Below are 24,167 nucleotides of genomic sequence, written 5' to 3' on the forward strand. Positions count from 1 at the left end.
GCGGAAGAAAGCTGAGCAACCAGCCTGGAAAACAAAGAGAATCCGGGCAACTTTGGACTCCAAGCTCCCAAGATGACTCAGCAGCAAACACCTTCCATCCCAGAAGCCAATGCTTGGAAGACGGAGCAGGAGCCAGCCGGTGCTGGTGCCGGGAAGGGAAGAGGAACAGGTGGGGAGTAGGGGTGCTGTGGCCACCTGGAGTGGGGCAGTGGGCTCCCCCAAAAGATGGGATGCCCTGCAGGTGGAAAGAAATCCTTCATAGTGGATCCACCCCCCAACACAAAAAAAACTTATTGTCTTAAATCAGCCACCGTCTGTGTGCTGAGACTGGGCTGCTGGGATTAGCTGGTGTGAGACCAGCGGGCAGGCCTGGGCCAGACAGTTCACGGGGGCTGGCAGGGGTGCGTGCTGAGGGCCACCCTGCCCACCAGGGTCTTCCTCCACAGAGTCCCCTGGGCTGCTTGGGCTGCTCACCGTGCAGGGTTGGCTTGAAGAGAGAATATTCCAGGAGTGCAAGAGGCAGCCAATTTCGTGTCAAGACACAGCCGGGGGTGCTGACACGGGTCACTTCTGTCTGTTGGGCACAAGCTGACCACAGGGCCTACCCAGACTAAACAGATTCCGTTTCCCAACTGGAAAGAGTGGCAGGTGACCCTCAGCATCTGTGACCCACCACAGACAGGCACACTTGCTCCCCTCCTTCTGCCCCATCCCTCCTCCCCCATCCGCCTGTTCCCCACAGCCCCTGCCCAGCAGGGGTATACAGATGAGGTCCCCCTCCTGGTGAGGGGGCCCCCTGGGCCTGTCAGAACCCTCCCATGGTAGAAGGACCTCAAGCCACAAACCCTGGTGTTAGTAGGAGGTGGGGTAAGGACGAAGGGAGAGTCATTGCAAGACCCCCCCCAACATACCCTGAGGTTAAAGAGGCTTCAGTCAAGAACGGGAGCCTCCTCCCTACTCCTCCCCAGGGTAGTGGGTCCCCTACACGGAGCCTCACTTGTACCACAAGGCATTTGGAGTGTGTCGGGAAGAGCTTACAGCCGTGGGATAAGGAGGCACGTTTGGAACCAACCAGAAGTCCCTGACCTAGGCAAATCCCACAGCCCAGAAAACTCAGGAGGTCTCAGGCTCCCCGCCTGCCACAGGCCAGCACAGAGTGACTCCAGCAGCACTTGGAGAAGAAGGCCCATGTTGTGGGGGGTGGCTGAGGTGGGGGCCTGGGCCTGGGTCTGCCCTCAGGTAACTGATTGCCCCGGGTGCTACAGCAGATGCCAGGGCCTCTGTTAACCTCTTTCTTCGCTTGGTTACACTTCACCAGGACTGACGCTTTTGTTTGCCCTTTGGCTATCCTAAGCCCCACATCCCCAGGCCGGGGAGCCAGAGTTTCTCTCTCTGATCGCCCTCCTCACTGCCCCTTGACTGAAAAAACTCCCAGTTGTCCACTGGGGAGAATGGTGACTCTGGCCTTCCAGTCCCTCAGCTCCACATCCAGCTTCAGGACAAAGGACAGTTGGAAAGGACAGGTGTCTGCCTCCTGCCTGTCCCCAGGCTGTCAGCTGAGTGGTGACAGACATCTCCCTGACCAAAATGCCCAAGGCCGCTCACACACCCCCAAGGTAGCTGCTTCCTTCTCTTTCTGTGTCCACCCAGCACCTCTCCCCTCCTGGCCTCACCCTTCATGACCTCCTCTCACAAGGCTTCACTGGGCGCCTTCCCCACAGAAACGCCCAGAGCCTGGTCCTGACAGAAACTTAAGGCATTTCCAGGCCTGGAGGTGAGGTGGGGGGGCAAAGCTGTGAGAGCCTCAGCAGGAACAACAAGGTTCCTAGTGAGACCTGCCAAGGGCAAGGTTCCCCAAACCCCAAAGATGGCGGGGGGCATTTCCTACTGGGAAAAAGTCCACACGAATAAAGACGATGATTCAGCCCTAGAGAGAAATGGGCTCTCCAGCCATAAAAAGACAGGGAGGCCCCTGAAATGTGTGTCGTTGAGTGAAAGAAACCAATTTGGAAAGGCTGCACACTGAATGATTCCAATTATGCGACATTGACTGGGGACAGTAAAAGGATTGGTGGTGGACCGAGGTGGGTGGAGAGGGAGGGCTGAACGGTTGGGAAGGAGAATTTTTTGTGTGGAAAAACTATCCTGTACGATACTAGAATGGTGAGTCCATGCTATTACATATCAATTGAAACCTCTAGAACGTACACCATCAAGACTGAACGCTGGTGTATATGCTGGACTTCAATTAATAATCTATATCGATACTCGTTAGTCAGTTATAATTCATGTACCACCATTCTCTTGCAAAGGATTAATAATGGGGAAAAGCGGGGGTAGGGGAGGGGGAGAGAAGGGAGTTGAAATAAAACTATACTTCCTGTACAATTTTTAAAATTAATTAATTTATTTGACAGAGAGTACAAGTAGGCAGAGCAGCAGGCAGAGGGAGAAGCAGACTTCCTGCTTAGCAGGGAGTCCGATGCGGGGCTCGATCCCAGGACCCTGGGATCATGATCTGAGCCGAAGGCAGTCACTTAACAGACTGAGCCACCCAGGCGCCCCACTTTTTGTATAATTTTTATATGAATCTAAAAGCACTCTGAAACATAAAGTCTATCGGGGGTGTCCAGGGGGTTCAGTGGGTTGACTGTTTTGCTGTCTTGATCTCAGCTTGGGTCTTGATCTCAGCATGGTGAGTTCAAGCCTGGTGTTGGGCTCCATGCTCCCATAATAATCATCATCATAATAATAAAGTCTATTAAAAGCTGATAGACCAAATCATAATTAAGGGGTAGCATTTACTGAGGTCTGAGGAAAATACCCTCCCCCTTGTCGCTTAGTTTAAGAATGCCATGGTAGGGCGCGTCACAGTCACCAAAAGCGGGGACCACCCGAGTGTGCATCGACCGGACGCAGGGATGAACAAAGCAGGGCTGTGCGACAATGGGCTTTTATTTGCCATAAAAAGGAAGGAAGCGTGGACCTCGCATACCACATGGACGAGCTTGAAAACATGAGAAGTGGAAGAAGCCTGGCACGAAAGACCACGAAGCATGTGATCCCACTTGCAGGAAATAGCCATTAGAGGCAAAGCCACACGGGGCGCCTGGGTGGCTCAGCGGGTTAAAGCCTCTGCCTTCGGCCCAGGTCATGATCCCAGGACTCTGGGATCGAGCCCCGCATCGGGCTCTCTGCTCAGTGCAGAGCCTGCTTCTCTCTCTCTCTCTCTCTGCCTGCCTCTCTACTACTTGTGTTCTCTGTCAAATAAATAAAATCTTAAAAAAAAAAAAAAGAATGATTTAGAGGCAAAGCCACACAGATAGAAAGTAGATTTGTGATTTCCTGGGGCGGGGGTGGGAGGAGCAGAGGAAAGCAGAGGTGACAGTGAAGGGGTACAGGGCTTCCTTGGGAGGAGACAACCACCCACAGAGGTCCATGTCAGGGAATGTTCCAGATGCAACAGGTGTAAGGGGCACAACCTCACTCATCTGTGGGTTCAGGGTGGTTATCCCCATACCCGGTGCAAGGCTGAGGCTCTGAGATGGCTCAGACCCAGCAAAGTCCCACACTGGGCCAGGCTGAACCTAATTCAAACCCTAGGTCACTGCCACCAAGACAGGTGGGTGCGCTGGAGGTCCCGAAGGATGGCGAGAAAACAGGTAGGGGCAGGTCAGGCCAGCCAATCAGGAGCCAGGACCAGCAGGAATAGCAGTGGGGACTCAGGGGGTAGGGGGCAGAAGGGGTGGTGAGCGGCCCCTATTATGGATGCAGGGAGGGGTGCTTCCCCGAGAGCAGGCCCCAAGAATGTCAGCCCGGAAGTGTCATGAGACCTTTGGTATCCTGAGACACCAGAAGGGACAGCCCGGAGGCTGGGGTGGAGATGATCGTGGCTTCATGTGGGTGTGGAACCCCTGGGTGTCCCCCTCGCTCCCCACCATGTCCTTCTCCCCAGGAGAGGGAGAGTGCTGGAGGATTTGGAAGGCACAGGGTGGGCTGGGAGATCTGAGCTCCCAGGAAGTCTGACTCTGGGTTTTTTTGGGGAACGGGGAGTTCAGGGCCAGGAGATAGCTATTTGTGCTGGATGAGGGAGCCCTGGAGATCTCTCCAGATGGGATCTGTCTAGCCACCAGCAGGGCCCATTCAGGGAGCAGGACCTGAAGGCTTGGGCGCAGGGATCCCTCCCATGGGCCACCCGTCTTCCATGGACAGGGAGCGACTGGCCTGAAGCAAGAGGTTCTCCAAGGTCAAAGTGAGGCCCGGCCAGCGCACCTGCCTTGGGCGCTGGAGCGTGACCTGTCCCTAGCGCAAACAGGAAGCTGGGCCCTGGCTCCAGGCGGCCAAATGCTGGGAATAAATCCGCCTTTATTTAAAAACAAGTGGTAATTCAGCCCAGCCTTTGCGCAGATGGCCCGGATTACCAGATTACAGAGCCCGGGGGCACCCAGCTGGGGATAACATGCCTGCTAGAGTCACTCGCCCTGGTCACGGTCACGCAGAAGGGCAGGGCAGCTTGTGGACACCTCCCACCAAGGACCATGCCCTGAGGAGCCGCTCAGGGGTCCCCACTGGCCGGACACAGTGCCTGGAAGGGGGGGGAGGGTCCTGTGTGCCCCGTGATCGCCTCCCCATCAGGGTGGGCCAGTCAGATGCTCTCTCCCAGGACTTTGCACTTGGGCCTGAGCCGGTCCAGGAGGCCAACGGAGATGTGGCATCTTGGGGAAGCTGGGCCCTGCCAGGCTGGGCAGAGCTGTATGAAACCCCCACGCTAAAGCGGGCATTGGGGGCAAAGACAGCGGAGGCAGCCGATTTGGCAGGAGAAAAGAGAATAGCAGACCCCATGAGAGGCAGAGATGGGACACCCCGTCACCACCAGAGGGAAAGGGCCACGATGTGGGCCATTCACTCTTTTGTTTTAAAACATTTTCCCATTTCCAGTCTCTGTGTGGCCTGGCTGTTCCTTTTCCCTATGAGATGACACCGTATCTTGCCATCCCATTTTTTTCAGTTGAGGTGATCTGAGTGGAGGGTTGTTCCCTGCAACCTGACTTATGGGGGCCTGCCAGCTCCCCACCCTACCCCCAGCCTCTGTGCCATATTGTCCCCGCTGTCCGATGGGGTGTGGCTGTGGGTCTTGCCGGGGAGGCCCACCACAAAGCCTAAGGGCCAAGGGTGCTCCCAAACCATCCAGCAGGACCCTCCCTGACCCATCAGACCACATGGCAGCCGGAGAGGAAAGGATTCACCCCCACTTTCCATCACTCCTGTACCCCTTTCATGAGGTAGTTCGCTGAACCCAACTGTTTGCTCAAGGGAGTGTTAATGAAACGAATTAGTCGCCTGTTGAAGTAAACCCAGAACTCAGCCTGTAAATGCTTCAAGATTAAGAACTCAAAACCCAAGGACAACGAATCCCAGTCAATGAGGCTTTTTTTCGACATAAAGCAAAGGCTTAAGCTACAGCCAAATAATGTCCTTGATTTGCATCTGCCTCTTTCTCTCTTAAAAAAAATAAAGCCTCTCCCATGGGGCTTCTATCAGTGGAATGCTTGTAATCACTCTGGTTTGGCACTGCCTGGGTAGAATAAGTTTCTACTCAAATAAACTCTTACCATTTTCCATCCGCCTCAGTGTATCTTAACGGGTGAGAAAGGAAAGCGGAAACAAAGCTTGGTTAAATTAGGTTAAATTCTGATTCTGCTCCTTTCTCAGCAGGCGAGTCATTTCTTCTCTTTGGCTGGTTCTTCCTTTGTATCAAAACACGACATTGATGGAATTACCCCATAATCGAGCCATTCCACCTCTGGGTGTCTCCCCCATCTCCCCGCAAAGAATGGGAAGCAGGGACCCAAACAGATTTGCACGCCCATGTTTGTAACAGGATTACTTGTAATAGCCAGAAGGTGGAAACAACCCAGATATCCACTGAAGGATGAAGGCATAAATAAAATGCGGTAAATCCACACAATGGGTAGTCATTCATCCTTAAAGAGGAAGGAAATTCTGACACATGCCATGCACCGCGTGAACCCTGGGAACATTAAGCAAACATTGTGTGGAGTGCAGTCAGTCTGTCTCAAAAAGATAAATAAGGGATTCTATGAGGTGCTTATATGAAGACCTACAGTAGTGAGGTCCGTAGAGACAGAAGAGGAGAAGGGTGTTTGCCAGGGTTTGATGGGGGAGGTGATGGGACGGAGGAAGTGAGGGGCTGTTGTTTACTGGGGGTAGAGGTTCAGTTTGGAATGATGAAAAAAGTTCTGGAGAACAACAATATTCTTCACACGACTCACTGAAACCCTTGCAAATGTTTAAGGTGTTCAATTTTATATTATGTATATTTTGCCACGATTAAAAACAAAACACATACAAAAAATTGAAACCTCAGAGAACGTGTTGATACCGAAATGCCCGGAACATGGTAAACATTTAATAGATGTTAGGGTCTCTTTTCTTTTTTTCTTCCTCAAATTCTGGTCCCTGGGGCACCTGGGTGGCTCAGTGGATTAAGCCTCTGCCTTCGGCTCAGGTCATGATCTCAGGGTCCTGGTATCGAGCCCTGCGTCGGGCTCTCTGCTCTGTGGGGAGCCTGCTTCACTTCCTCTCTCTCTCTCTGCCTGTCTCTCTGCCTACATGTGATCTCTCTCTCTCTCTGTCAAATAAATAAATAATATCTTTAATAAAAAAAGAAAAAATTCTAGTCCTTGACTCCTGATACGGGTAAGATCATAGAGGAAAGCAGTAAAGCCCAAAGACACAAAGCGTTTGCCTCCATCCCCTGGCATCAGGCTGGATCTGTATTGTATCCAAAGGACAAGCCCTTTCCACTGCATCTGGGCAGCGAGATTGCTGTAGCCTCCACCTTGGCTCCCCTGGGCAGGTCGCCTTGCCCTGCTGCGTCGGGAGCCCAGACCCGTTCCACAGAAAAGAAGGGGGGCGGTGGGGGCAGTGATTAACTCGCACCGGACCCCCCTTGGTCCAGGATCGGGGAGGAAGCAAGAGCTGGTGGGTTCTGCATCTGCCTCTCCAGCCTACATGGCACCGAGCCGGGGTTTGGAGCAGAAGTCATCACTCCTATTTCGTCTGGTCCCCGACCCCGTAAACTCCTACCGACGAGATTTGGGGCACAGAGAGCTGTTGTCTTTCTCCAGCAAAAAAACAAAACAGAACAAACAAACAAACAAACAAACAAAAAAAAACAACAACAAAAAACAGCTACCAGCACGAACATGTATTTACTAGAAGGTCACATGAGAACACGTGAGCTCGTGTCTGGTCCTGACACAAAAGGGAAGATGTTCTGTGGATGTAATGCCCTGGGACTGGGCCTGGGCAGCGTTCCCGGGATGGCTCTGGCGGTCATTTGGGAAGATTGGCACCTGCGTGGCACTGTTGTCACATGAGGGGACCAAGGGTGTGAGCTTTCTCCCCGTCTTGGCGATTTAAGAGCCTAGATCACACTGGAGAGGTGACACCATCGTCCCACCGGCCATCCACCGCTGTCCTCCCTCTCTGTTTCCCTGTCCTCCGGCTTTGCTAAGAGGCTGATGCCAGTCAGAAGAAGCGACAGACGCCTAGAGCGAGCTCCCAGATCACTTGGTAGGGGGGCTGCCATCATGGAGGAGGACCTCGGGGCTAGGCAGGGGACTCGAGGGCGTGACAGTGATCGGGGTTGGAAGCGGCATCCCAGGGCCCCGGGGCTGCCCCCCTCCCCCAGGCAGATCTCCCAGAAAGGAGTGACTGATGGTGAGACTGCCCGTGCCTCCCTGTCCTCCTGGACCTGGCTGTGAGCCTGGGCAGCTGCTTTCCAAGTGGCTGCCCTGAGCCTCCAAACAATCCTTTTAGCCTCTAAGGAATTAAGCACTTTGAGCCACACCCAATTGGTATTTTCAAGCTTTGCTGTAAACAAAGTAAAAAGATGCAGGTTATATCATACCCCAGGCTGGAGAGGTGAAAGTGGCCGGCCTGGCAGTAGGCGGGAGGCCTGAAGCAGTGTGTCTAGGGGAGGCTGGGGCTGGATGAGGTTGTCCACGGCCATTGCCAGGCCACCCTCTCGAGGCCGTGCCTTTGAACCTCCCTGCAGATGCCACCCCACAAGTGACTTCCAGTGCCTATTTCAGAGTGAGGGGCTTTGCCTGGGCTCAGGGAACCACAGGAGAAAGTAACAAAAATAGTAACTGAAAGTAATCAGCCCCTCACAAGGCATGGTGCCAAGTGCTTTAACTACATTATCTCATTTCATCCTCACGCTGACCCGAAGAGCTCAGTGTTGCTATTACACTCCCTTGGAAATCAAGAAACAGGCTTGAGGGGCTTAAGAATCTGCCCCAAGTTCAGCTGGCTCTCAGCATCCTTGCCTGCTTTCTGTTAACAGGGGGCCAGAGAGCTGGAACTTGACTCCCAGACTCCCTTGCAGCCAGGGTTCCAGGTAAAAATTAGATTCTGTCCTTCAGGGACACCTGCGCAGGTGTTGGCAGCTTGGATTGACAGGCAAGGGCGTGGACCCATGGGGTTTTCCACCTGTCACCTTGCACTCACTCACTGATTTGATTGGTGTCCAGATGCAGTTATGGGGGTGGCTCCCCTTCCCAATCCATGGCTGTGAGTTGCAGAGGTGACCTCTGATTCCCAAGGCAGAGAGCTGGACAGTTCTCATGTGCCCTGGGAGCCATTCCTGGAGACCGAGCCTGGACCCTGAGCTCCCAGGTCCTCCTGTGTTTTTGCAGAGACCTTTACTGAATCTCCTTCTGTTGAAAATACCTGCCAGGACTTTCTATTTCTTGTTCTGATGAGGCTGATGCAGTCCCAAAGAAAGCTAAGAGGCAAAGATGGGGCCAACACCAGCGTCTCCTGCCTCCAGATGCCCTCGGCCATCTCTCCCGCTGGTTTCAGAGTCCAGAGCTTGGGGGCAGCAGTGGCCTGAGTGAGGGGCCGATGGCAACAGGTGTTTAGAATCAGGAGGTCCAGCTGGCATCTGCTTGTAAGGTCAGGGAAGTGAGACCGGGATGGAGGAATTGCCAGAATTCACGAGCGGGAGTCTCAGGTAGGGGAACAAGCCAGCCCTGCTTGGAAGATGCTGGAACAAGGTGTGAATGAGAGGTGGACGCCAGCAGAGGGGAGGGGAAGATGGGAGTCTGTTGTGGGGAAAATGGCTGATTCCCTCCATGCTTGCACATGCAAATAACTGAAAACACTCTTCTAAAAAAAAATTTTTTTCTAAGATTTTATTTATTTGTTTGACAGACAGAAACCACAAGGAGGCAGAGAGGCAGGCAGAGAGAGAGAAAGAGAGAGAAAAGGAAAGAGAGGGGGAAGCAGGCTCCCTGCTGAGCAGAGAGCCCAATGCGGGGCTCGATCCCAGGACCCTGAGATCATGACCTGAGCAGAAGGCAGAGGCTTAACGCACTGAGCCACCCAGGCGCCACCCCCCCATTTTTTTTTAAAGAACAGTTTGTTATCACACAGAACAAAGACTCTAAAGACAGGGCATCTATATCAGCCCCATACTGAAGGACCAAGTTGTTTGCTATCCTTCTGCCATACCCTTCTTGGTAGGTCTGCTGAGCCTCAGTGGGACTGTCCTCATAGTCACAAGATGGCTGCACTATTCCGAATGTTACATCCAGACCCACCCACCTCTAAGAAGAGGAGTCCTCCCTTCTGGGCTTCTGTTACCAGGGGAGGAACCATTCCCAGAATCTCCCAGTAGACTTCCTCTCAGATCCTATTGCCCACAACTGGGTCCCACGGTCATCCCTAATCCGTCTCTGGCTGGGAAAACACACTTCATCATTGGCTCATGTCAGGGGCTCTCAACCCAGGCAGTATATGAGAATCACTTGGAGAACTTAAAAAAAGAAAAAAGTATATATATTTAATGTCTAGTCTCCCCCCCTCTCCCTGGAACATGAATCAAAAGCTTAGGATCATCGTGCCTGGGTGGCTTAGTGGGTTAAAGCCTCTGCCTTCTGCTCAGGTCATGATCCCAGGGTCCTAGGATTGAGCCCCGCATCAGGCTCTCTGCTCAATGGGGAGCCTGCTTCACTTCCTCTCTCTACCTGCTTCTCTGCCTACTTTTGATCTCTCTCCGTCAAATTAATAAATAAAATCTTAAAAAGAAAAGCGCAGGATCCATGATAATGATGTGTCCATACAGGTTCATCAATTATAACAAATGTACCTGGGGTATAGGGTGTATCAGGGCTGTATCAGGGTGGCAGACAGAGGCGTGTGGGCAATCTCTGTACTTTCTATTCAATTTTGCTGTAAACCTCAAACTGCTCTTAAAAAAAAAAAGTTAAAATTTTTTTTTAAAGCTCAAGATTATAGGCATTACTAATTTTTTTTAGAATTTTCTAAAATTATAATATGCTAACATGCCACCAAAGTTGAGGAACTATTCACTTTTTTAATTTATTTTTTAAAGATTTTTTTAATTTATTTGACAGAGAGAGATCACAAGTAGGCAGAGAGGCAGGCAGAGAGAGAAGGGGGTGGGGAAGCCGGCTCCCCACTGAGCAGAGAGCCCGATGTGGGGCTGAATTTCAGGACCCTGAGATCATGACCTGAGCTGAAGGCAGTGGCTTTAATCCACTGAGCCACCCAGGCACTCCAAGGAACTATTGGTTTAAACTACGTGATACTTGTCATGTAGAGATAAAAGTATCTCTACGTGATACTTGTCTACGTGATAAGTGAGCTGGGGACAAAGGGACCTTTCTTGGAGGTGAACATCTGAATGATATGGAGATCTTGTTAGCCAGGACGGAGAGGACAGACTTCTTGGAGGCAACAATGTGCCTGCTAGGGTTACCAAGGTCCTGACGGTTAGTCCACACCAGTCAAGGGGCCTGTAGAGAAACTCTGGGGTAACAGGAACAGAGAAGGGGCTGGCCTGAGGGTGATGGGGGCCCATGGAAAAGGCAGGGCCCAGGGGACCCCAGAAGCAGAGCTGGAGACAGGTGCCCACAGCTGCCATCTGCCCTCCCTCCAGACCCCTGGAGTGTGGCTTGGTGGGTTTCCCCATTGTCTGCTCTCAGAGATGGCCAGAGACAGAGAGCAGAGTCCCAGTCATGGTGTATAGAGCCCTGGGGATGGTGTTCGGGGAGGGACAATGGCCTGGGATGGCAGCAGTGCCAACCTGGGGGGGGGCATACAGGAGCCACCACCATCAGGGTTAGATCTCTGTGGCCCGTGATGAGGGGTGCATGACACGCCTTTCCTCAGTCAGCCCCTTGAATGCTCACCTCTCAGTGTCAGCAGGTTCTTCCTTATCTGCACAACACTGCCCTTGCCCAGGTATTTCCCTTGTCTGTTGATTCATGGGTTTATTGTCTGTCCTGGAACATCCACATGGAAGACATATTTTCTGGTCCACAAATAACAAGGCTCCTCCGTATTTCCCAGTATTGTTGCAACCAGTGGGGCCATGCAAGTGGTTCTGGCCAATGTGATGAGAGGTGTGGTGATCTGCTGTGTGACCCTCTGGATCTCCTTCCCCTCTGGGATGAACCCCAGAGATGGGGTCTCCATTAGCAGTGGTCTCTGATTGGCTTTGGGGAGCAGGGCCCCACAACACCCTGCCGCATTAACCATAGATATTCTGTAGCTGACTCGTTACCTCAGTCTAACCTAGCCTATCCTGACTAAACCACTCTAATCAGCTGTAGGCTACTCAAAAGCACAGACCTTGTGTTTCTTCCAGCATTCGGAACAAATATTTGTGGAAGACCAACTCTTCCTTTCTGTTTTGTAACAACAAAAGTTTACAGTTTGGAAGTTGTGCCTACAACAGACAGATTTTTTTTTTTTTTCCCAAATCTGAGAATCTAAACACTAGAAATGATTGAACAGTGGAACGGAAGGATGATTTGTTCACGGGGTTACCGTGTTGTGAATCAGGAGGTGACAGGTGCCCCCTGGTGCACTCTGTCTAGTGCGGTGTGGATGGCCGTGAGCAATCCGGAAATGTCACCTGCTTTCGCCCGGTAACACATGAGTTGTGACGATCCTTGGCCATTTATGTTTGAGACAATGGCAATTGTTTGTAAAGGTTGAATCATAATTGGGCAAATATTGTTTTTAGCCCATTCCTTCATCCAAGAACAACAGCAGAAAGAAAAATAGTAGTTTGAATCATGGTGTCGGGACAAGATCAAGTTGGTTTTTTTCCCCCTCCCCCCACCCTGAATTGTTTTGAGTTCAAATCCAATTTGGAAATAAGATTAGACCAGAACAGGTTGGGTTGGGGACGTTTGGACTAAAACAGGTTACACTGCAAGGTTCATGTTTGATGATGATAATAGAAAAAAGGAAGAGGAAAAGGAGGGTGGGAAGGAGAGGAAGAGGAAGGAGAAAGAGAATCCAGAGTTTTACCTATCTGCTCTAAATCTCCCCTCTGGAATGAAATAGGTCAAGTCCTTGGAAACCCGGGCCATGTCTTCTCTGAACTGGAAGCTTCCATATGTCTCAATAGCCCTTCACATAAGCATTTGGAGGAACCACTCAAAATGTCACCACGGGTGACATTTCCGTGGTATTAGGAAAGAGGAGGTGCTCCAGGGATGCTGGACTGTGACAGGCGCAGTGACATGAGACCAAGGCACGGGACTTCCTCACCTCAGTTTCCTAATCTGTGAATGGGCTCATGAGACTAACTCATAGGGCTGCAGGGGGATGGCACTGAAGGAGAGAAAGAGGGCTGGAGACCAGCTAAGGCTGTCTCCTTCCTCCTGCCTCTGGCCTGGGGTGGGGGTGGGGAACGATGTCTATGGGGCTTCAGCTCAGGAAAGACAAGGAACACAAAGTCTTTGACCCAGATGCTATCTTTAGGGTTAATACGGTTTCAGCTTCCAGGCTGTTTCAACCCCAGTGACGCCCGTGGGCTCCTAGTCATCTAAAGTCAGGTGACTTCAGATGAGAAGATGGCAGGAAGAAGGGGGGATTTGGAGCAAGAAACCCCAATGCCACCATTTACATTCATGCATTAAATATTTAGTGAGCACCTACTATGCATTGGTCGCTGTTTTAGCCTCAGGGAGATACAGTGAATACAATGGACAAAGGTCACTGCTTTCATTTTAATGGGTTGACACAGGCTGTAAATAGATTAACAGATCGAGATAAAGACAGATGATAACAAGTGTTTGGAGACACAAAGCAGGGTGAGTGATAAAGAATGGAGAAAGACTTGGGGGGGGTTGTTGGTAAGGTTTGGGCTGAGACAGGTGTGATGAGATGCACCTGCCATGATGAGGTTTTGGCTAACGTATGTGTTGGATGGGGAGTTTGAGGTGTCAGCTGGGGTCAGAAAGTAAGGTGGGGCCCACATCACACAACCCTTTGCAGGGCCATTTATGGACCTGAGGACTTTTTCTAGGGGCAGCAGGGAGCCATGGCAGGATTTTAAACAGAGCGTGTTGCTGGGCGAGTGGAATTAAAACCTAAATCTCACCACCCAGGAAACCTCTCCACGAAGGTAGTGGAGAAACAAAACAGATTTGTGATGGAGAATGCATTAAAGCAGAACGGCATGCACACCCCAGGCAGAGACAGGAGGAATCCCACCACCTTACACAGCCAGGCAGAACATTCCATCCCACACACAACCCCAAGATGAACGATAACTAGTCCGTCGACAGCACCATCTGTCACATAGGGTTCATTCTAACTTCACCTGGTCCTTGGGGCCAGCACTATCTGTGCTAACTAACGGGCTTCCTCTGGGGCACAAACATCTACCTTTATGGCTGGAAGTAGGTCATTCTGCAACTTGTGGCCAAGTGATGGCCAAGTGCAGCTCCGACCGGAGGCGATAGGAGGCGCTGTTTCCCCAGATGTTCTTTCAAAAAAGGCGGCTCCCAGGTCCTTGAGAAAGAGCTCCTGACCCACTAAGCTGGCCAGAGGCTTTTTTAGCTTTTAAAAAAAGATTTCCACAGGTTTCAAAGAGACAGAGAAAGAACATGCAACGACAAATTTTTGGAAGTCAGTCTTTATTTACCAGGGGAGAAAAATCTGTTTATTTTTGACGGAAGGTGGGGGGACGAAGCCTCTTTTTATTATTTACTCCCATGGTGACATGATCTGATTTTTGTTCCAGGATCTCATCTGGGGGCTCAGAGACGAATGAACTGCTCCGGAGGGCGATGTCATGTTGGTTTAGGGAGAAATCAAGAGTTCTGTCCTGGGCGTGCAAGCCATTATGTTACTATTAAGAAGCCAAGTTCAGGGCGCCTGGGTGGCTCAGTGGGTGAAAGCCTCTGCATTCGGCTCAGGTCATGATCTCGGGGTCGTGGGATGGAGTCTCGCATCGGGCTCTCTGCTCACCAGGGAGCCTGTTTCCTTCTCTCTGTCTCTGCCTGCCTCTCTGCCTACTTGTGATCTCTCTCTGTCAAGTAAATAAACAAAATAAAATCTTAAAAAAAAAAAAAAGAATCCAAGTTCATGGGTCAGGTAGGCAGGTGGATTTATGAATCAAGAGCTCAGGGCTGGCAGACAGCTGGGTGGCTGAGTCGTTAAGCGTCTGCCTTCGGTTCAGGTTATGATTCCAGGGTCCTGGAATTGAGACCCATACCGGGCTGTCTGCTCAGCGGGAAGCCTGCTTCTCCCTCTACCACTCCCCCTGCTTGTGTTCCCTCTGGCTGTCTCTCTCTCTGTCAAATAAATAAATAAAATCTTAAAAAAAAAAAAAACGCTCAGGGCTGAGATCAGAGACTTTAATTTGTGAAGAGGGTTGGGGGAGAACGGAGGCCTGGAATCCCAGGACCCCAAAGGTGAGGGAGTGTTGGAAGGAGGGGTGGCCCGGCAATGGGACCGGGGAGGCTGTTGGGATGATGGGATTGTGAGTCTGTCCACTCTCGGGCATCCGGGCAAGAGCAGGTTCAACAGAGTGGACGTGACACAGGCTCACATGGCTGGGTCAGGTGTGTGGAAGCAAAGTGCTGTCAGAGAGCAGATGACCTACTGTCCAGAGGAGTCTCTCCCGGGGAAGGACCACAGAGACATGAGGCAATAACTAGAGGGGCCGTGGCTTTGGGAGAATTCCGGTTTCATTATTATTCAATAATTTGGGTGTTTGCAAAATAAGTAAATGATGCACACAGGGAACATCCAAGCGATACAGAAGGACTCGCTCTCTGCCTGGTCCCCCTCCCCTTCCCCTCACTGGAGAGGACACACAGTGCAGGTAACAGCATAAGCATTTTTATTTGGGGTTGTATTTGGGTTTGGGGGGAGGAGGGTAAATAAGATGTGAGATACCAGAGACTAGGCACAGAATGGGGGGCAGTGATGGAGGGGAAAGGGGTAATGACGTGAGTTAAGGTCAGGAGCAGGCAAAGTTGAGAGAGGCAGGGTCCCGGGCCCAGTACAAGGCTGGCCTTGGTTGGGGGCAGGGAGTTTTTGGCGCAGGGCCTGGTACAGCTGATGCTCTGCTTTCACCATGAGGACTCCTGTGAGCACCCCCACATGTACCCCAGAGAGCCGCCAGCCCTAGTCTTTGGTACCCACTGCCAGCTTGTAAACCAGGCAGGCTGGCCTTGGCCAATCTCTCCAGCCTGCCCCCATGCACCTGCTGGCCAGGCTGGGCTGCTTCTTGGCTCCTGCTTCAGACCATCCTCCCCAGACCCTGTACTTTGCTCCTCGGGCCTCTAAGGCCAGACTCCTGGGCCCAGATGCTGCCTGACCAAAAGTCATAAGGTACCGTGGGTCCTGAGGGTCCACCTTGCTTCCTGGCCTCCTGCCCAGGATCTGCCCTCGGAAATCACCTAGGGGGGTTCATGTTGACGACTGCGCGATCTCACCGAGGGACTCCTGACCTAGAGGTCAAACCTAATTCGAGAGGAGTATATCAGCCTGTATTTCTGAGCCGTTTGCCATCAGACAGCCTCCCTGGCCATCCCCTTCGCAGATAAGGAGCTGATGCCCACTGTCTAGATGCAAGGGTAATGTCTCCCTGACACCAGTGCCTCCTGCCTCAGGCCTTGGGGTCCAACGCGGGACTTTGGGGAGATCTTTGCTCGAGTCAGGATGAGAACTGACTGGGGGCGGGGATGGGACTGGAGAGGATGGGGGGGTGGTGAGTTGCAAAGGAAACACACACACACATTTGTCTGGCTGGTGAACTTTTATTGGTCTCTCTATGTCCAGCAAAGGGGCAAGGACCTGGGGAAGAGAAGCCCGGGGCCCAGAAGGAAAATCACAGAGGAGCAAGTGGGGGGCTCCAGGAACAATCCTCCTAGGGCTGGACAGAGGGGCAGCAGTATAGCATGGGGAAGCCAGGTCCACTTCAGTGACGGGTCATCTGTGAAGAGGACACAAGGGGACAGGAATGCGTGTGTCCTGCGTGGACCTGGTGGCTCCCAGCAGCCTGGTCTCTGGGACAACCTCTGCCCCACTTCTCACCTTGGCCATGCTCGGGGGGTACCTGGCTTTGAGGGACTCATCATCCAGTAGAGGCCTCACCAGGCAGGAGCGGCGGTGGGAGAAGGTCTCAAAGCTCTTCTTGCCATGGTAGGACCCCATGCCACTGTTCCCTGCAGGGAGAGGCCCTTGGGTCACCCCAAGTGGCCTGAGACCGCCCCAGCTCCCACCCACAACCCTCAGGCACCCCAGGGCCTCTGAGGCCTCCCAGGGGCAATAGAGAGTGTTCTGAAGAGTTCGGTTTTGGTGATACCGCTAGATGGCTGTGTGACCTCCGGCCTGTGTCCCCTCTCTCAGGGCCTCCATGAAGCAGGCCTGGTGTACCAGGGGGCCTAAAGGAACCTCTAGGATCTCGAGGTCAAACATGCTAGTGGCTACACTGGCAGGAGCCAGAGACCCACAGGGGAGAGCTCGTGGGGGTCTGAGGTTCTCTCCTGAACTTCCAAGCCAGGGCTGGGACGGGGGGGGACATCTGTAGAGGGACAGGTGGGCAGTGAGTTTGGCCCCGGACTCACCCACACCCCCATAAGGCAGGGAGTGCACAGAGATGTGGACGATGACGTCATTGGCCGTCACCCCACCGCTTGATGTCTCTGCAATCACCTTCTTAACCACCTGCAACGGCATGCAGCCCCTGCCTCAGTCTTCTTCCTGGGGCACCCCAGTCCCTCCCCACCCTGTCTGGGCGCATCCCAGAGCCTCAAGGGCCAGGCAGAGCCACACTGTGGTCTGAACCCCAGTTGGGGTCTCTCACTCTCCCCACATGTTTTGTACTTTGTGGGAAACAACTGGCTTCAGAGATGAGAAAGGGGCTCAGAGAGGTTCAGTGACTTGCACAAGATCACACAGCAGGGAGCACTGAATCTGGGATCTGAATCCGGCTCTGTGGACCCCTGGGTCCTGTTCGCACGATGTCCTGTTGGGAAGCCCAGGACCCTGACGGGGAGGGGACCCCAGGCCCACCTTGTCGTTTAGAGAGAACACGTAGAGTGCCAGGGGTTTCTCGCGTTGGTTGATGAACTGGATGGCCTCCTCCAGGCTGCGCACACACATGATGGGCATCACCGGCCCAAAGATCTCCTCCTGCATCACTGGGGACTGGGGGTCCACATCTATGAGGATGGTGGGGGCTGAGGCAGGAAGCAAATGAAAGTCAGCCGCTGCCAATACCCCCACCCACCTGGCAAGCCCGGCATCTAGCTTCTTCCTTCCATTCCTGTAAGGGGGGGGGGCTGCCGAGTCTCAGGCAGGGCACCTGACAAGGCCTCTGCCTGCCCGGGCTCCATCCCAGCAGACCATGGGGAGAACTTCGTATAAACAGAAGGGCGGGGAGGTGCGGAGGGGGGTGCACGGGGTCCACATCGAGAGGGGACAGGCAGTGTGCCCTGTCATCACCTGAGCCCCTCCCAGAGCTCTTCATTCCCCACCAAGCTGGGGACAAAGTTGGGGAGGGTGCGGTGCCCTTACCAAAGGCGAGCACACACACCTATGTATTGGGTGGCTGCGTCCCCCGTGCCTCCGTAGGCGACTTTCTGGCCCTCCATCAAGCCCATCACCCTCTGGAAATGCCGGGAGTTGATGATCCTTCCGTAGTCACGGGACTTCTTGGCGTCCTCCCCATAGAACTCCTACAGAAAACAGGAGGCAGGCTTCAGGTGAGGATGTGGTCCTTCATTATGGCCATCATCTGAGAGGTAACCTGGCCTGGGAGCACAGGCGGGCCCCACCCCAGCAGGTGCACAGTGACACCAAGGGCTACTGGACTGCCATGACATCTGGGGCGCTCCAGACGTCCACGGCATGTGACTTGCGGTGAGACAGCATTGTTTGAAAGAAATACATGCACAGTCGTGTGGACAGGGCATTAGGATCAAACGTGTGCTTTCACAGAAAGGAAATGGGAGGGAACATACCAGTAAGTCAGTAGTGATTGCCTTGGGGTGGTGGGTTTCTTGGAGGAGCTTTTTTTTTTTTTTTTTTTTTTTTTTTGCTTTACGCTTTATTCTTTTATAATCTTTTCCCAAATTATCTACAATGAGCGTAGATTACTTTTAAGATCAGAAAAAAAATATCCAGTGTTTTCTAAAGTCTAGACTGTCCCCCCCACTACATTGTAGCCCCTCTCTCACTCAGCCCCCGGGGCGGGGGGGGGCACGCTCACTCACTTTCAGGGACTTTTTCAGCTTCTCCACAATTTGATTCTGGATGGAGGGGTCACAGAGGATGTAGTCGGGGCCCACACAGGTCTGGCCGCTGTTCATGAATTTCCCCCAGGCGATGCGTCTGTGAAAATTCCAGATTAGATCACATTCCGCAAGGCGCAGGAGGTGCCCCCAGATGAGCATCTCAATTCCACCAGCTCAGGATCGAGGTGCGAGGGACTGAGCTCTGCAGAAGAGCTCTCAGGTGGGCAGAAGCCAGAAGCTTCAAGACTCAGAGTAAGACTGTGGTCCTCGTGAGCTGGACCACACCTCACCTGCAGGCGATGTCCAGATCACAGTCCTTGTCTACATAGCAGGGGTTCTTCCCCCCCAGCTCCAGCGTGACGGGGGTTAGGTGCTTGGCCGCCGCCATCATGATGATCTTCCCCACGGCGGTGTTCCCGGTGTACAGAATATGGTCAAATCTTTCCTTGAGTACCTCTGTGGTCTCGGGAATGCCCCCAGTGATCACCGGGTACAGGTCCTTCCACGTGAGGAGAGAGATGAGGCTCAGGAAAGACCACTACTCCTCCTCCCCCCAACCCTGGCGAGACAGCACCCTACAAACAGACCCCCCTCTCCTGACACAGGGACTCCATTCACCTCTATGGGACAGGCCATCTCTCCTTGCCCCAACCCAAGGCTTAGCCTCTTGCTGCAAAAATGCACAGTTTCTCAAGCCCCAAAGACCCAGAGAGCACCTCACCCTGTCCAGGTACTGAGGGACGATGGTGGCCAGCAGGTTCGCCATGTTCTCACTCAGCTCCGAGGGCTTGGTGACCACCGCATTCCCTGCAGAGCACAGGGAGTCAGAGTCCTACCCTCCCAGGGACCAAGCCTGGAGCCCCATCTGTTCTGGGTCCATCAGACCCCGTGAAAGACAGATTCATCAGAACTTGACCTGACCCAGGTCTCTATCTTCCCCCCAGGCCTGAGCTCCCCACCCTCTCTGGCCACACTCAGCAGGGGTGGGACCATGATCTCTGGTGACTCCCTCTTGAAAGGGGGCCCATGTACCTGCAGCAATGGCGCCCACCATGGGCTGGATGGTGACGGTGAAGGGGTAGTTCCAGGTGCCGATGACGAGGACCACGCCCAGGGGCTCCGAGTGGATGTAACACTCGTCCTGCTGGGTCTGGAGACTCTTCTCCACGGGCTCATCCGCAGCCCACTCGGGGAGCTTCTTGATCATGTACTCAATCTCTTCTAGGACATAAACCATCTCCTCATAGTAGGCATTCCATTCATTCTGCAGTGGAGACAGGGCTCCGTGTGAGCTCACGGGCTAGAGATAGAGGGAGTCACTGGGGATTGGCTGTGGTCCTGACACACTGTTCCCTGGATTTGGGACCCTGAATGAGCTGCCTACCCTCTCCGGACCTCATCTGAAAAATGGGAGTGTGGTCTGGACCTCCCAGGAGGTCAGGGCTGGGTGGGCATGTTGGACACAGCCCGGCATGTTGCATCCCCGGTGATGGGGGATGTTCACGGGGTGCTCCCCAGGCTGGGTGCTGGGGCCAGAGAAGGCACGGGGGTCCGAGCCAAGCTGAGGACTTGCCACTGGGGTGGTGGACCCATGAGGGACCTTTTCTGACAGTGTTGGGGGCCCAGGCAGGTTTGGACACGTCAAGTTCATGGTGCCTCCGAGGACCTCAGATCTGGGCAGTGATGTGAAGGTCATTATCTGGTGGGGAGAACCCAATGGAGTTGCACCAGGAATGCTTATAGGTTGAAATGAGCCTTGAACCCAGGATGGAGCCCTAAGAAGGCCACCTTGAAGAAAGAGGTCCAGGAAAAAGACAGCCAAGGAGAGGACAAAATCCAGGAGACCCTCAGCAGCAGAGGGAGAGGGAGAAGAGGGCTCAAGGGATCCTTCTGAAGTGGGTGGGGAGGAAGCCACTGTGCAGGGGTGAGGAGAGAGGAGGAGAGGACATCAGAACACACAGCTCTTCTGTGAACTTTGGCTGTGAAAGAGCAAAACAGAAGTTGTGAAGCTTTTGTTTTAAGACAAGGAACTCCTGTAAAAATACAGGAGCCCAGGACCTATCCAAGGAGGGGGATAAGCTCCAACTAACCCCCTGCTCTTCTCCAAGGCAGAATGGAACTGTGGGATCAAGGCCAGGCGTCTTGGGGGCAGCAAGATAAAGGGTTTGAGAATTGGCAGGTGTCTGATTTTGCTCAGGGTGAGGGATGGATCGAGAGGGAGGGAGGGACCCTTTGGGATGCCAAGCTGGGATGTTCTCTTGGGTTGGGGGGTGGACAACGTGGCCCTACATCGGGCTGAGGGAATAAGCAGACCGGAAGTTCACGGTGTCCTGTCCGCAGGCCATGGCGAAAAAACGGTGGCCTCATGCTCCGGGCTGGGTGGAGAAGGAAGTGAAGCCAGGAGGAAATGGGAGGCAGATGGGGGGAAAGGAGCTGCTGCCCGTGTGCTGAGCTGCAGAGGAACCTGGGGCTCGAAATGGGTCGGAAGGAGTGGCCTGAGCGCCCCATCTCAGGGGCTGATGGTTTGAGCCTCACTTTTCCTCCTCTATAAAAGGGTCCTGTCAGGGGCAGCGTGCTTTGAGGACTAGTTGAGGTTCTAGGCAAATAGCTGGGTACAGACCGCCAGCGCGCAGCAGATGTCCCCAAAGCGAGCAGCGACTTTTCCTGTTGCTGTCCCACGCCTCCGGGGTGTTGGGGGCACGGGGCGCACCTTGTGGAGGTCTGCGGTCAGCGCGCCCACGATGTCCTTCTCGTGCTCCTTGATCATGCGCCGCAGCGCCTCCAGCTGCTGGATCCGGAACTGCAGAGGGCGGGTCTTGCCCAAGTTGAACGCGGCTCTGGCCCGCTGCACGACCTCGCTTATTTTGCTCATGGTGCCTTGGGGGAGAGAGTACCTTGGACCTGGTGTCTGAGAGCTGGCACTCTCATTGCTCCTGCACCGAGTTAATTTTATAGGAAGAGTGCTGGGAAAGTGTCATGCTTTTGCCTTCTCAGCTCCCTAACCCAGACATCCCAACCTCTGGCCCTCCCATACCTGCTGAGCTGATGACAAATCTGCAGAGAGAGCCAGGGAGCAATGACTCGCGACCCTAATTGCTGGTGGTGAGCTCTGGGCTTTGTGCTGGGGCAGGTCCTTCCTGACATCTCTCAACCTTCACTCCCCCCTCGGCCTGCTTGCAAAGCTGGAGACCCTGACAGGCAAACATGCCAAGAGCCAGGTGCATCCAGCCAGGCTGGTTTCCGGGTTAGACTGGCCCACACAGGTCGTGATTCCACAGCCAGCTGATTCCAGAAAACCAGAGTGTGCCTGTAACACCTGGGAGACACAGGGTGTGGGCCAGCATGGGTCTCAGCTTCTGAGTTGCACACGGAAGTGTGGAGGGAATTCCTGCTAGCCGTGCAAGAAACCATACTGGCAAACTGGGATGGCTCTTCTGGGGGCCCTCTGGCAACCTCTAGCAGAAGCCTTTACAACGTTTTTCTTTATGATACTGCAGGTCCACATTCAGGAGCTCACAGAAATCACAGCATTCCCAAGCATTCATGAATAAAAACAAGGTCACCAAGGTTGTATACAACAGAGGACTACTGGAAACATACTAAATGGCCAGTGGCAATGGAAATGCGGTACCCAGCACTCGTGTAATGGATGACTGCACAGGATTTAGGGGGGAGGTAGAGCTCTCTTGCTCTCAGAGCCTGATGTGTCCCAGGCACAAGGCATAAGCACGAGATACAAGAAAGAAAGCGGGTTACAGAACAGCAGGAACATGAGGCATGCGCGTAGAGGTGTGTGTGCACACGTGCACACGTGCACACGTGTGTACGTGTGCTCTTGCACACGCAAGAAGAGACCAGAAGGATAACCCCCAACATGGTGATGACAGGTAGAGATGGAATTAGTAGCGATCTTTGTGCTCATCTTCTATGATGTTTGACTTCTTTTGCAACGAGCTTGCCTTTTTAAAAATGTTTTGTACCTTTTTGAATAGGTAACATGCGCTCATGGTAGAGAAAGTGAAAAGATACGAAAGGGGCACAAAGAAAAGTCTCCCTTTTCCCTCAGCAATTCCTCACCGTCCCGCCCAGAGATAGCGCAGCATTTTCAGATACTGTGTAACTTCTAATATCAGAAAAAAAAAAGAAAACCCACAATAAGGCTAATTCTACTTCGCAAAAAAATTATATATACCACACAAACTATACAGATATACATATATGTATATATGGTATACATATATGGTATATATGTATATATATGTATATATGGTATATATACATTTTTGCAAAATGGAAATGAGAGAGTGTGTGTGTAATCCAGTTCAAATTCCAGCCAGTGGTTTCTGATAACTTCCGGAGTGTCCCCTGTCCACGGTGAGAAGGGGCCCTGCTGGCAGCCGGGCATCCCAGCTGACCACGACCCCAGCCACACAGCTCTGCAGGATGGTCCTGCTTCTGTCCTCAGACTCAGGGGATCAAACCAAGGCAGCAGGCTCTGGCCATCAGCCATCAAGGCTGGGCAGCCCAGGGTAGAAGAGCCCAGATCTAGTACTCAGAACCATGGGGTATGTGGGAAGGAGTCCTCTCTATGGACGGCATTCATAATGGCATCACCCCTCAGTTATTACAGAGATTAATGGAGCTGGAGAGCATCTAACATTGCACTTGGCACCCCAAGAGGAGCTGATGGAATTCCTTTCCTCGGAATCCCACCCGCCTCACCTGTGCCGGCTCTGCCCCCAAGGAGTCCCCATGGTTGACTCCCCCTCAGTCACCCGCTTTGATCCTCGCAAAAACTCCGTGTCGGTGCCCATGATGAAGGAACTGTTAGGAGTCCATTTTACAGGTGAGCAAAGCGAGGCCGAAAGATGCTGGATATACCCACCTAGGGAAAAAAAGAGAGAGAACGGGACCGGGAGATGGGATGGGAAGGGGGTCGGGGAGAAGATTACCTCTGACACAGCCTTTCCTAGCGTCTTGAGACTCTGGAATGAGCCAACGCTGAGAGGGGAAGCATTTAAGGACCCTTCTTCCCGCCCACTTGGCCCCGGAGTCCCTGCCCAGGAAGTATGGATAACCAGAACAAAAACACTGTTCGAATATGGGTTCTAGCTAACTTCTACTTCCTCTGAGCCCCAGCTTCAGGGATTAGGCCTTGGGTGGTTTATTATTGTTATTTTTTTTCTCTTCTGAAATGCAAGAATGCATCTCTGGAGGCTTGGGTGGGGCTCCCATCCACTCTTCAAAAGGAGCCTCAGTGTTTGCCCTGGGCAAGGGGGCCCTGATTGATTCAGCCTGGCAAGGAACTCTCCTAGATTTCCCAAAGTTCAACTGCCAGAGGCTGTTCTCCGGATGTCCCTGTTATGTAAGGTCAGCAGAAGGTGAGGCATGAGTCCCGGTGCGTACGCACACAGCTCCCCCAGCACGCGCCAATGCACGCACATCTGGAACCCCTCACTTCCCGGCCATGTGCATGGGTGTCAGGGCCCCTCTGATGGAGCCTCTCCCACCTGGGGCACTACAGGCTGGGGGCTTCCTCTGTGCAGATCTGCCCTCCTGTTG

The 24,167-nt window shown here is 53.0% G+C and overlaps 1 protein-coding gene across 1 annotated transcript; it reads right to left on the bottom strand.

Annotated features, from left to right (window-relative positions):
• Window positions 1-16,122: 16,122 nt before the first annotated feature.
• Window positions 16,123-23,579, bottom strand: ALDH3A1 (aldehyde dehydrogenase 3 family member A1). The gene is made up of 11 exons (XM_044250635.1): window positions 23,558-23,579; window positions 21,316-21,482; window positions 19,638-19,869; window positions 19,327-19,412; window positions 18,896-19,104; window positions 18,585-18,702; window positions 17,906-18,047; window positions 17,383-17,549; window positions 16,935-17,034; window positions 16,402-16,532; window positions 16,123-16,300 (listed from the first exon to the last, which is right to left on the bottom strand). Exons 2-11 carry the CDS (start codon window positions 21,475-21,477, stop codon window positions 16,286-16,288), a joined length of 1,362 nt encoding a protein of 453 aa, XP_044106570.1. The 5' UTR covers window positions 21,478-21,482; window positions 23,558-23,579; the 3' UTR covers window positions 16,123-16,285.
• Window positions 23,580-24,167: the final 588 nt, after the last annotated feature.

Source organism: Neovison vison, chromosome 5 (genome assembly GCF_020171115.1).
Source record: "Neovison vison isolate M4711 chromosome 5, ASM_NN_V1, whole genome shotgun sequence".
Lineage (NCBI taxonomy): Eukaryota > Metazoa > Chordata > Mammalia > Carnivora > Mustelidae > Neogale > Neogale vison.

Bases quoted from the DNA above. Each gene is read 5' to 3' on its own strand.
- ALDH3A1 (XM_044250635.1), bottom strand. From the start codon at position 21,477: ATGAGCAAAATAAGCGAGGTCGTGCAGCGGGCCAGAGCCGCGTTCAAC. The intron at 19,870-21,315 runs GTGCGCCCCGTG...TCTCCACTGCAG, and splicing joins TGACCGCAGACCTCCACAAG to AATGAATGGAATGCCTACTA. The intron at 17,550-17,905 runs GTGTGTGTGCTC...TTCCTGCCTCAG, and splicing joins CGCAGCCACCCAATACATAG to CCCCCACCATCCTCATAGAT.